General features: G+C 39.9%; 1 protein-coding gene across 2 annotated transcripts in view; it reads right to left on the minus strand.

Moving 5' to 3' along the window:
* Positions 1–12,564, minus strand: part of BVES (blood vessel epicardial substance) — a 36,101-nt gene that overhangs the window by 11,100 nt on the left and 12,437 nt on the right. For both annotated transcript variants that reach the window (XM_001143515.8, XM_527578.8), the window contains exons 5-7: positions 12,327–12,435; positions 4,823–4,990; positions 3,809–3,950 (exon numbers count right to left, since the gene is read on the minus strand). In XM_001143515.8, coding sequence (XP_001143515.2) covers positions 3,809–3,950; positions 4,823–4,990; positions 12,327–12,435 — 419 coding nt within the window. The remainder of the gene's footprint in view (positions 1–3,808; positions 3,951–4,822; positions 4,991–12,326; positions 12,436–12,564) is intronic.

Below are 12,564 nucleotides of genomic sequence, written 5' to 3' on the forward strand. Positions count from 1 at the left end.
TACTGATTGAGATATTTAAAGTAGTGCCTTTACTACTTTATGCAAACTTCTACACCCAACTACCAGCAGATGAGAAAGACAAGAACACCATAATCACCACCATGCGGATGAACTCAGCAAAATTCCAGAAGGTGGGAAATTCTACAGCTTTCCTACTCAAAGTGTAGTTCACAGACCAGCCACACTGGTATCACCTGGGCACTGGTTAAACCTGTGGACTCCCAGACCCCAACCCCAGCCTGCTACATCAGGATCTTTAATAAGATCTCCAGGTGATTCATATGCACATTTAAGAATCTGTTGTTCTACAGGACAAACAAAAAAACCAAAACAAAAACATATGCAGAAACACACACACAGAGACAGAGAGACAGAGAGAGATGGAAAGGGAGCCCTGAGGTGTAGTGGCTGAATGCAATGTGCACATGCTGTTCAGATCGTGATTCGAAAAATAATTATAAATATTCGTATGCATGTTAATGTTTAAATCGACCTAGATTTGGGTTAATGAATAGGTGGAACAATGTAAAAAGGTTTAAGGAAATACATAAGGTATATTTAATTTGGTATGGAGTGACACTGCTTGTAATTCTGTAAGTAATCTAACTAAAAGCTAAATGACACTGGAGATTATCATTGGATAATTTCACACATTCCTAAGTAGAACCCCAGTATTCCAGTGATAAGAATAAGGCAAAAATTTTAATTGAAATGGATTACATTAACCAATCTATGAAAACCTATCTGCAGCACTACTTGATCACAAGGAAGGAATCAGGAGATGACAGGTTTCCCCAGAAAAGTAGGTGGGAGTTGAGAAAAAGTGGCTTGGGGCAAGTCACTACCTTCTCACCAACTCTAGGTGGACTCATCTGCAAAGAGGCAAATAATAACAGCTCCTGTGCCTAGCTCACATAGCTGTCAGGTTCAAATGCAAGAACAGATGTGAAGGTGACCTGTATATGGAAAAACACTAGTCAAGTGTTACTTGCATTTAAAAAAACACAGAGGTAATCTGGTCTACAAGCATGAGCTTTTGTTTTTCTTTTCTTTTTTTTTTTGATACAGGTCTCACTCTATCACCCAGGCTTCCGTGCAGTGGCTCTATCATGGCTCACTGCAACCTTGACTTCCCCGGCTCAAGCAATCCTCTCACCTCAGCCTCCCAAGTAGATGGGACCACAGGCATGTATCACCATGCTTGGATAATTTTTTTAATTTTTTGTAGAGATGGGGTCTCATTATGTTGCCCAGGCTGGTCTTGAACTCCTGGGCTCAAGCGATCCTCCAGCCTCAACCTCCCAAAGTGCTGAGATTACAGGTGTGAGGCACTGTGCCTGGCCAAGCATGAGCTCTGGAATCAGATAGGATCCCTAGGTTTATATTGCAGAACCAGCCCCCATGGAAGAGGGGCAAGTGAATAAGCATCTCATATTCCCAATTTCCTCATCTATAAAATGACCTAACACCCGCTGTAGTAGACTGTGTTACAGTCCAGCTTTCCACCTGCTGTTTCTCACTAGGCCCTTCCTGAGCAGTCCCTGCAGAAGGGTTAAATGATCTATCCATTGATGTTGGTTCTGGCAAGTGACTTCTGTGGCCCAGGGAACATGCATGGAAGTGGTACTTGCTCCTTTAGAGCAGGAGCTTTAACAGCCAGCCATCTTGTGAATCTGCCACGACTGTCTTCCCTCTGCAGTTACAATGGCAGTGACCCAGATGGCAGCTAGTCCTGTGGCTGAGCCCCAAGAGTAGGGAAGTGCAGCACCCGACCTTCATGTGAGCTTTAGTTAATACCTTCAAAAAGTTACTATGCAGGCCAGGTGCAGTGGCTCATGCCTGAAATCCCAGCACCCGAGGCGGGTGGGATCCTCCTGCCTCAGCCTATTGAGTAGCTAGAACTACAGGCCTGCACCATGACGCCTGGCATTTTTTTTTTTTTTTTTTTTATAGAGACAAGGTTCTCTTGAGCCCAGGAGTTCAGGGCTGCAGTGATCTGTAATTGTACCAATGTACTCCAGTTTGGGTGACAAAGTGAGACTAACTCCCATCCCCCCCCCGCCACACACACACAAAAAACAAAACCAAAAACAAAAAGAAAACAAACAAACAAAAAACAGGAGATGAAATTCTTGTATGAAAGGTGATCTCCCAAAATATTAGAAGGAAAACAACATTCTTATCATCAAGGACAAGATGTCTAGGCAGAGAGAATTCTGTACAAGCCTTTATTAAAATAACTCGTCTTTAAGTCTTCCAACACAATTTAGTTGCCTTTTCATAACTTACTATTCTTTGTCCAATTCACTATAAACTGTTTAATTGCTTCTTTAGGTCTTCATTTCCTTACAAAAGCTTCTGTGCCATGTAAAACCTGTATGAGCTTTTAACACAAACTCATACAACTTGTATTAAATTTGTATCCTTTTCTCTTGTTAATCTGTCTTATGTCAATTTAATTCTCAGGTCCAGCCAAAAAACAACCCTAAAAGGGAAGAGGTAAAGTTTTTTCTCTCCTACACACCAATTATATGGCCTTGTAAATTCCAGCCTCTCCTGACTATGCAACACTTAAAATCCCTAATATAACTTATCTAAAGGCATACAAAGTTACAAGATCATTTACATAAAGAATTGTTGAATGTGTTTGCATTTTTTAAAAGTTAATTTGGCTTAAAATACAATTGGAAATATGAATAGTTTTTAATTCATGCAATGGAAGAATGTCTGCCTTTTTGCTATTTCATATGAATTTGTTCAAAGTTTTTATACCATCATTTTTAGAATAATTCTTAAAGTATTTAATTCTTAATTTAGTTTTTCTCATTTTACTTACTAATTTTCAACATCTGGGTTATTTGTGTTACTTAAAATGTTTTGAAACAATCTAAACTATGGAAGAATACTGGAAAATGTGCCTCTTGGCAGGCGTGTGAATGAGGTAGCTCACAAGGGTGTTGAGTGATCTCCTTCATCTTTGGGAATAATCCATTTCTCAATCACTTTTTAACTCACAGCACTCATACTGAGATAACCAGCCAGCAGCAGAACACCCAGCATTTATTTGTCTACCACTTAGTAAAACATTTCTGGGTCTAGGCTTTCACTCTAACTAAAGTCATGAAAGTAACAAAGCCAAATGGCAACAAAACCAAACAAAACCAAAGCAAAAAAACCAAACCATGTGGACTCTAAGAGTATTCTGGTGAGCCACTATTTTTTATTTTTGAGACGGAGTCTCGCTCTGTTGCCCAGGCTGGAGTGCAGTGGCGTGATCTCGACTCACTGCAAGCTCCACCTCCCAGGTTCACGCCATTCTCCTGCCTCAGCCTCCCGAGTAGCCGGGACTACAGGTGCCTGCCACCAAGCCCAGCTAATTTTTTTTGTATTTTTAGTAGAGACGGGGTTTCATCGTATTAGTCAGGATGGTCTTGATCTCCTGACCTCATGATCTGCCCGCCTCAGCCTCCCAAAGTGCTGATCTGCCCGCCTCAGCCTCCCAAAGTGCTGGGATTACAGGCGTAAGCCACCATGCCCAGCCAGTGAGCCACTATTTAAGCAAAGTATATGGCAAAACCAGTGAACAATTTCAATTTCTGAAACAGAAATAATAGTTCTAAAGTGGGCTTTTAGCTCATATGCAATATGGGGGAAATGCTAAACAAAATTTGATTGTTTTTATTGTTATCTTTAGGTTGCATTTCAAATAGTTACCTGCAAAGTTATTTTTCTAATCAAAGTTGTCATTTGTCTATGTCCAGAGATACCATCAGAACTCTGGAGTAGTATCAGTTTTGGGATAACTTACGAAGAGAGGACATGCTGGAGGTACCCCGAAGAAACTGGTGCAAGCCGTCGTCACTGTCACTGGAGCTGGCTATACTGTTCCTCATTTCCAACATGGAGATCTGTGTGCAGAGGCTGAGCTGATGTTCCAGCTTTTTGGCTTTCTACAAAGCAAAGTTTTAAGCTTTCTGAGAATTATGGGAGTTGAATCATACGTTCCATTTAAGCAGCATGTACTTTTCCTAGAAATACGTTAGTGCATTAAAAAAAAGAATACCTGATACATATTAGGTGGCCAATAAACATAAGCTATGATTTTTATTATTAGCTATTACTATAAATATATTATAAAAAATCAAATATACTTAGTAGCCTATTTATAATAAGCTAAATAATTAACTGAAATAAGCACCAGCTTAATTTGATAAACAGTCCAGATAAGATGATTTTGAAAGGGCACATATACTCAATTGTCACTGGGTAACAGTACTTATCACAGAAACGACATTTTTAAAAATTCTCTCTTGTAATCATTTTAATTTCTTTCTAAAAAGATACGGGAAAATTAAGATCAAACTGCAAATTGCTGAAGATCTATGCAGCTCTACACCTCTCCTTTCACTTTCTCGCCTGACCTGAAGATATGCAAGACTGGAAGACAGCAGGGTTCGAAGGCCAACTTCCTGATCGCTGGGGTCTGTCAGCCTTTCTCTGTCTGCAAACCTCCAGCTGCCCTGTCCTCCCTAACTTACTCCATCCTCCACCCCCTCTTACTCCTTTACCATCTTCCTTAAAATGCTCTTGATGAAGAGGGTGCCTTATCACCATAAACACCAGTCCCTGACAATTGTAGACTCCTTACTAAGTAACAGCAAATCTAATCATTACAAAATACTTTCTCCTCTCAAGATTACAAGTATCCCCAGTGCATTTAACATATGGCTAGTTACTAAAAATTCAGGAAAACATATTTCATAAAGTGAAATATACCTCATATACATATTTATTTAACAAAATAAACTCAGAAAACACTTACTTTATCATTTAAGGTGGGATCATTCAATGAGTAGAGCTTATTTGTGATGTCTTTTCCAATAAGATACCTAAAGATTTCATACAAGAAAGGTTCTGATTCCAGAAAGTATGTTAATCTTTCTCTTGACCAGCATAAAAATCTGCAGTTATCATCTGCAATAATGGTGACCTGCCAAAGAAACAAGCATGCAAAGAATAAAGTACATCTATGTATATGAATTATGACTATAGTGATTTAGAAAACTAGGAATGATTTAGTGGACATTATCATAGCAATGATTTGTCAAATTATAAAAAAAAGAGACTCAATGCACACAAGCTTCTACATGTATAAAATTATGTTTTTTAAAAAAGCAATCTGCAGACTAAATAAAAGCAAATTCTCTGTGTTTCCTTGTTGTTTTGTTTTGTGAGGTCTGGTGACAGAAGAATGGCCACTGTATTGATACCGCTGCTGGAGCATGTATTCAACTGAGGATGCCACTGGACATATGACTTACATGAAATATTTCTTTACACCCTGTACATTACAATGAAGTTCAAAAATACAGCTTCAAGCAGATGAACTAAGATTCACGAGGCAAGTTGTGAAAGACCTTCTGCCCATCCAACTCTGCAAATATACACTAAAGACTGAGAAAACTTCAAGGGCCCTCGGCTGTTGCTGATGAATACGGCTGGTGAGGGTCCTTCTGTCATAGGTGTTTCTCGAGTGTCACATTTCAAGGTTAGATGCAGGGTAGCCCATTAGAGATATTCACAGACACCCCCAAATTAGCTCAGAGCTGGAAATCATACCCCCTTTCCTTCAGTATTGTATGTAGGAAAGCAGAAAGGTACTATAACTGCACGACACAGAGCTCAAGTATCCCTCAAATAAGTCCCTTTGCCAGAGTGAGGGGCCATGCCCTCACCATTCAGTGCCAGGAAGCCCTTCTTCCCATGTTAACACTTCCATCAGTTAACACAACTGCAAGCTTCATTATGGCTTAAATCCTATCATTAAATCCAAGCTCATCAGCTGACACATCTGCCTGTTCTAAGCACTGTGAAGGCAGGGATTGTGTATCTTCACGTCTGTCTGAATGCCTGACTTCCAACATGGAGTGGTGCTTAATGCATGACTGTTGTATGAAGGACTTAAGCAAATGAACACACAACATGGCAAAACCCTGGCTCTATAAAACGTACACAAATTAGATGGACATGGTGGCATGTGCCTGTAGTCCCAGCTACTTGGGAGGCTGAGGTGGGAGGATAATGTGAGCCCAGGAAGGTCGAGGTTGCAGCGAGCCATGATCACACCACTACACTCGATCATACAGTGGCAGCAGGAGAACCCTGGGTGACAAGCGCGAGACCTCATCTCAAAAACAAAAACAAAACAAATGAACACAAATACCGCAGTAGGCAAAAACCAATGTCCATTAAACTGACATCCAGTCCTATCTGAGCCTCAGAGCAAATGTTTCTAAAGAAGCTCTGTCCCCTTTGTCACAAAAGTAAACACATTTCAGAGGACAAGGGGATATGTACATCTACCAAGACAGAAAATGAAAAACCCAGCTTGTCTCCTGACTTCAACAAGCTGAAATCTGATTGCTGGCAAATTAAGAATGTCTGGCTACTTTAAAAAGTGGTGTCAACATTCCTAGGAAAAAAAGCTTGTGTTTATTTATTATATCAAAAGTAGGAATTTCCAAAACCAAACGTATTTGTTTTTAAGAAATGCATCAGCATCTAAGACTTGATGAAACACTAAATTTCATTCATTCTTTCAATACATTACTATGCATGTACTTTATGCTAGATATTCTTCAAGGTATGAAGTTACAATGGTAAACAAGAAAGACAAGATGCTTGCCCCATGAAGCTTACATTCTAGTGGAGAAGGATGATAATTAATAAAGAAATATGACAATTTCAGGTGGCAGTAAGTGTTTTGACAACTATAGAACAGGGGAAAGTGGTCGAGAATGACTAGGGGGTGACAATAGCACATAATGCCACTCACTTTGTATATGTACTTTTAAACTTTAAGGTGCTTTCATATCTATCATGTAAGTGGATCCTCAAAAATCCGTTTAAAATAAGACAAGTAATATTCTTCCCCATTTTTCAGATGCCAAATGAGAAGGACCAAAAAACTCACAAACACATATTAATTAGTGGTAGAGTGGCTCTACAAAACACACAAAAATTAGCCGGGCATACTGGCATGTGCCTACAGTCCCAGCTACTTGGGAGGCTAAGATGGGCCGATCACTTGAGGCCAGGAGCTCGAGACCAGCCTGGGCCAACATGGTGAAACCCTGTCTCTACTAAAAGAAAAAAAATTAGCTGGGTATGGTGGCAGGCGCCTGTAATCCCAGCTATTCAGGAGGCTGAGGCACAAGAATCCCTTGAACCTGGGAGGCAGAGGTTGCAGTGAGCCGAGATCGTGCCGCTGCACTCCAGCCTGGGTGACAGAGTGAGACTCCCTCTCAAAAAAAAAAAAAAAAAAGTAGTGGTAAAGTGAGCACTTTTGACTTTCAGCCCAAATGTATTTTCCCACCAGGTCAAAATCTACCCAATACACCCAATACTCATCAATACCATTTCACAGAAAGTATTTCTGCCTAGTGACTACAAGGTTGGCTGTGCCGTCCATCAAGAGTCCCTCATACAAAGAAAGGCTGAACACACGCCATGAAGCCTACATTCTAGTGGAGGAGGCTGCTAATAAAGAAATAGGATCAAAAACATGGCAAGACTTACAGGAAGAGGAGTATAAGCAAACTAACCCTGGGGAATTCCCACAGACGGTATGAGGTGGGTGCATAAATGGAAGGCAACTGAAAAATATTCCTGGAGTAATAACAGAAAAGTGGGCATGGTGTCCTCATGAGGGCCCAGCCATGCACCTAAGTGCTAAAGACAGTTAGGACTGATGTTCCTTCGTTGTGCAAAGATGTCACCCAGGACTCTGGAAAAGAGTGGGTGAAGGAGTTAAAAGAGGAGATGGAAATCATCTATGAGATGAAGAAATTATATTTAGATGATACATAAGGCTGTTAACTTTTCTTCAGCCATCTGAATTACCTCAAGTTTCCACTGAGGCAATGAAACTTTTACAATGACACTGTAATTTCCTTAGCAAATTCACTTTTTATTGATGGTTAAAAAATTACTTTCGACCTGTTTAAGTTATTATTGAATATAAAATAATAGTATTCAAATAATAAGCCGTACTTAGTTCATATGAGTAACTTACAGGCCCATAAAAACATGGATTTGGTTGGAAGCCAGTAGTTAGAGTGCTGACTGAGGTCATTTTACTTGATTCCTAATGTTTCATTTCTACCAAATAGACAGTTTATTTAATGATTTCCTGTCACAACAGTCAAGCAAAGTGTATTTTTTATGAGAACATCTTATAAAGCAATATAAGAATTTTAAAAGTTTCCATAAAATAAATTTACTTCTTATTAGGCATTTCAGTAGTGCTATGCTTGAGTCCTTGTGAAGAATTTTACTGAAGAAATAAAAGCAAATACGGCAACAGAAGACATAAAAGGACATCTTTCAGGTCGAGAATTAGACTAAGCATTTGCAAACAGGTTTGCCATGATTACCACAAGGTACTGGATCAGTTCCTCCCTTTAGATTCCAAACCAATTCTACAGCCGTCATAAAGAGAAGACACTGGGCTCCACCGTAGGAAACAAAGGTCTCTGAGGGATCTGCCACATGTGCTAGAATCAGAAACCGCAGTGTGGCCATAGGACTGGCTGACTGTCCTAAGGAAATAATTTAATACTTTTTGCATGCATCATACTGCATTTCATATACCAAACACTAAAATATCCTAGAAGTGGTCTATTCCACTGATGCTTATTGAGTTCTCCTAAGCACTAAAATAACACCGATTCAAAAGTGGCAGAGGAAATTGTTTCACAGCTCCACCAAAATATTTACTTAATATTAAGATAATGTTTTCTTTCAATACCATTAAAACTTAGTGTTCATTTCTTTTACAAGAGCATGGACATATGCCTGCAAGACATCCCTCTCCCCTTGAAGTCAATAAAACTTTGATTTTTGGGCTTTGCAACACCAGGACATGCTATTGGCTATGGGAAGGCAGCAGCATGAGATAGAATACAAAAGAAAAGCTTGCAAACAGTAAAGCTCACTTAATATAAAACATCTACATAAAGAACAAGAAACCAAACAAAACACTACTTTTATCTTTTTTTTTTTTTTTTTTTTGAGATGGAGTCTCATTCTGTTGCCCAGGCTGGAGTGCAGGGGTGTGATCTCGGCTCACTGCAACCTCCACCTCCCTAGTTCAAGTGATTCTCCAGCCTCAGCCTCCTGAGTAGCTGGGATTACAGGCACCTGCCACCACGCTCAGCTAATTTTTGTATTTTTAGTGGACACCAGGTTTCACCATGTTGGCCAGGCTGGTTTCAAACTCCTGACCTCAGGTGATCCACCCACCTCAGCCTCCCAAAGTGCCGGGATTACAGGTGTGGGCGGCCGCGCCTGGCCTACTTTCATCTTTTGTAATAATAATACTCAAGATTCTATCAATAGTTATAAACAGCAACTCTGGGCTATAAGTACCAAAATCACTATAAGTACCTAGGGATAACAAACTGTAAGTTCAGAATCTGTTTTCTCAGCTCTATCACAATGCTTATTATCATGATAATTACTACATATTTACCTGAGCAACACCTGCTGTGCAATCTCAAGGGACAGTCATTGAGTCCACTTGCCTTCTCTTTCCTCCTTTTCATCCTACTGTACAATTCATGAGCACCCTGACCACAGAACGAATTTAAAGAAAGAGAAACTCAAAGGAAGTAGATCCTCATCGAACATGTTTAACTGGTCAGAGTTAGGGAAAGATGAGCTTAGCAGGTAAAAAGTGTGAGGGTGGAGAAGCCTGATGGCTGATGATCAAGTGTCCTCTGCTACTGACACAGGTAGTGAGAAGTTGACTCTGGGAGAATGTGACATTTTTCATTTGGGAACTTGCATAGGTAAGTGGCAATATACATACTCCTACACAGATGTGTAACAGCTATTTATTACTCTCGAGGATCTGCCAACAGGAACATTTTGTAAACAATCAAAGTACAGTCTCTCCCAAGGGCTTACTCTGATGGCTCCAGCTATACAGGACACAGGCTTCATGATGCTAGTTTTAATTTACTGGCCAATCAGGAAATGCCACACAAGACTCTATGCAGAGAAAAGCTGACTGGCATTAGGAAAAGCTGAACACATTTTCTTCATCCAGCTATGGCACTATAAAATTTTGGTCATGTTTTTGGAATCTTTGTAATTACCGGGAATAATTCTCAACTACCAAAATCCAATCCCTAGTCCCCAAGAAGAAAGAGAACTGTAGCTAGTGGTAGGAATTCCTTTTTTGTTGACTTAATTATAAATACAATCTGAAGTCCAGAAAAGATAGTATATTAGTATTTCTGGCCTCTTGGGGACCACTTGATTCTGGAAACAAAGCAGGTTCAATTCCCACCCCATCCTCAAATCCCAGTCTCTTCAGGATTATATGAGATAGTTATCACACAAAACCACCTGCTACTATACACAGAGAAATACAGGCAAAAGATAAATGTTGGGCTTTGGAAGAAGAAACTGTAAAAAGGTCACAGCAAAGAAGGCGAGAAAGAAGATGCGGCCCTGCACGTTTGTAGATCGTGGTGATTAAAGATAAACTAAGAACATAAATCTCACATCAAAGCTGACCCTCACAACAAGGTGAGAGTGTAAAGACAGGAGCCAGGACACAGCATTAGCTGTCTCCTTCTGCATTGTAAGTCCAACCAGCTTGGGAAGAATGTTGCATAACAGTGAATCTATATGCAACCTTTCAGTAAATGCACATAACTAACAAGCTGCACGATTACTCAGGCCAGTTATTCAGGAAGGGCGGGAGCAGGGCAGGATTGAAACCATCGTAAATGATAAAAACTAAACTGTATGTCTAAAAGTGTTCTTTTATCTCCAATTTTGTGGCATCCCAAATTGTATAACATCTCAAAATGAGACTCTAAAATAAGATTCTGTCATCAAGAAACACTAACATTCCTTCCTCCCTCAGGTAGTAATAGCCTCTTCGTTTCCATTTCTTACCTAAATAGATTTACCTTCTTGCCCACAAGCAATCCCATTCTCAGGATATTTCCTTACTGCTGTTAATCCAGAGGCTGAGACTAAAGGAAACTCTCACCCATTTATTTTCTTGGTTAATTTCCTTCCAATAACAAGGTGAATGAATAACATAGGAGGGCTGGACACTTACAGAAAGAATCAGAACAGTGTCACATAATGGAGCAATTTGTTTTTTGTTGTTGTTTGTTTTTTTTTGAGACGGAGTCTTGCTCTGTTGCCCAGGCTGGAGTGCAGTGGCGTGATCTTGGCTCACTGCAAGCTCCGCCTCCCAGGTTCATGCCATTCTCCTGCCTCAGCCTCCCGAGTAGCTGGGACTACAGGTGCCCACCACCACGCCCGGCTAATTGTTTGTATTTTTAGTAGAGACGGGGTTTCACCATGTTAACCAGGATGGTCTCGATCTCCTGACCTCGTGATCTGCCTGCCTCAGCCTCCCAAAATTACAGGTGTGAGCCACCGTGCCCGGCTGGAGCAATTTGTTTTAACACAAAAGGAATCACACTAAGTAGTCCATGTTCAAATTATTGCCATTACGAAGAACTTCGTTCTTTCCCCTTAAACATATTCATTAAGTATAAAAGAGTTTAGTGATTACATTTCATTCATAAGAATTAACAAAATAAATTCCCTAAGGCAAAGCCAGTTTTCTGGTTTTCTTCAATAAATGTCAATTACTTGGTTTAAGAACACTGATTATCTACAGCTCACATTTTCCTTTTCGCTAATAAAGCATAAGATGTTTTCTATAGAAAAAATTATAAAAATTCAAATAAGCAAAAAAAAGTTCAAAAAGCAAACACAGTCTAGAAATAACATTATGACAAAATTAGAATATATCTTTCTATAACATTTTCTGTACATATATACAGTATTTTTTAGGCCAGGCGTGGTGGCTCATGCCTGTAATCCCAGCACTTTGGGAGGCCGAGGCAGGCAGATCATGAGGTGAAGAGATTGAGACCATCCTGGCTAACACGGTGAAACCCCGTCGCTACTAAAAATACAAAAAATTAGCCGGGGGTGGTGGCAGGCACCTGTAGTCCCAGCTACTCAGGAGGTTGAGGCAGGAGAATGGCGTGAACCTGGGAGGCGGAGCTTGCAGTGAGCCGAGATTGCACCACTGCACTCCAGCCTGGGCGACAGTGCAAGACTCCGTCTCAAACAAAAAAAAAAAAAAAGAGACAATACTATATATGCCCTATGGTAACTTGTTTTTCCCCCCAATAATTCATAGCAGTGTTTCTATTAATATCCTTTGGATTCTGAATGAGATGCAAACTAGTTTCAATCTCCTTAAAATTCATGTGAAAACATACCTGGAATTTTTCACCTTTGTGCATCTGAGTTGATCTAAATTCAGGAGAATCTATAAAGGCACAGGGGTAAATGTTATGCAGAAAATGTCCTCGATAGGAGACCTTCATTCTGATAACAGAAATTAATGTTAATAAAAGCAATATTTCACAAATACCATGATAATCCTTAAAACTGCTATCATCTTATGCGATTTTATTTTGTAGTACAGTTTTAAAAATTCCACAGAGATGATGGACA

Source organism: Pan troglodytes, chromosome 5, assembly GCF_028858775.2.
Source record: "Pan troglodytes isolate AG18354 chromosome 5, NHGRI_mPanTro3-v2.0_pri, whole genome shotgun sequence".
Taxonomy (NCBI): Eukaryota; Metazoa; Chordata; class Mammalia; order Primates; family Hominidae; genus Pan; species Pan troglodytes.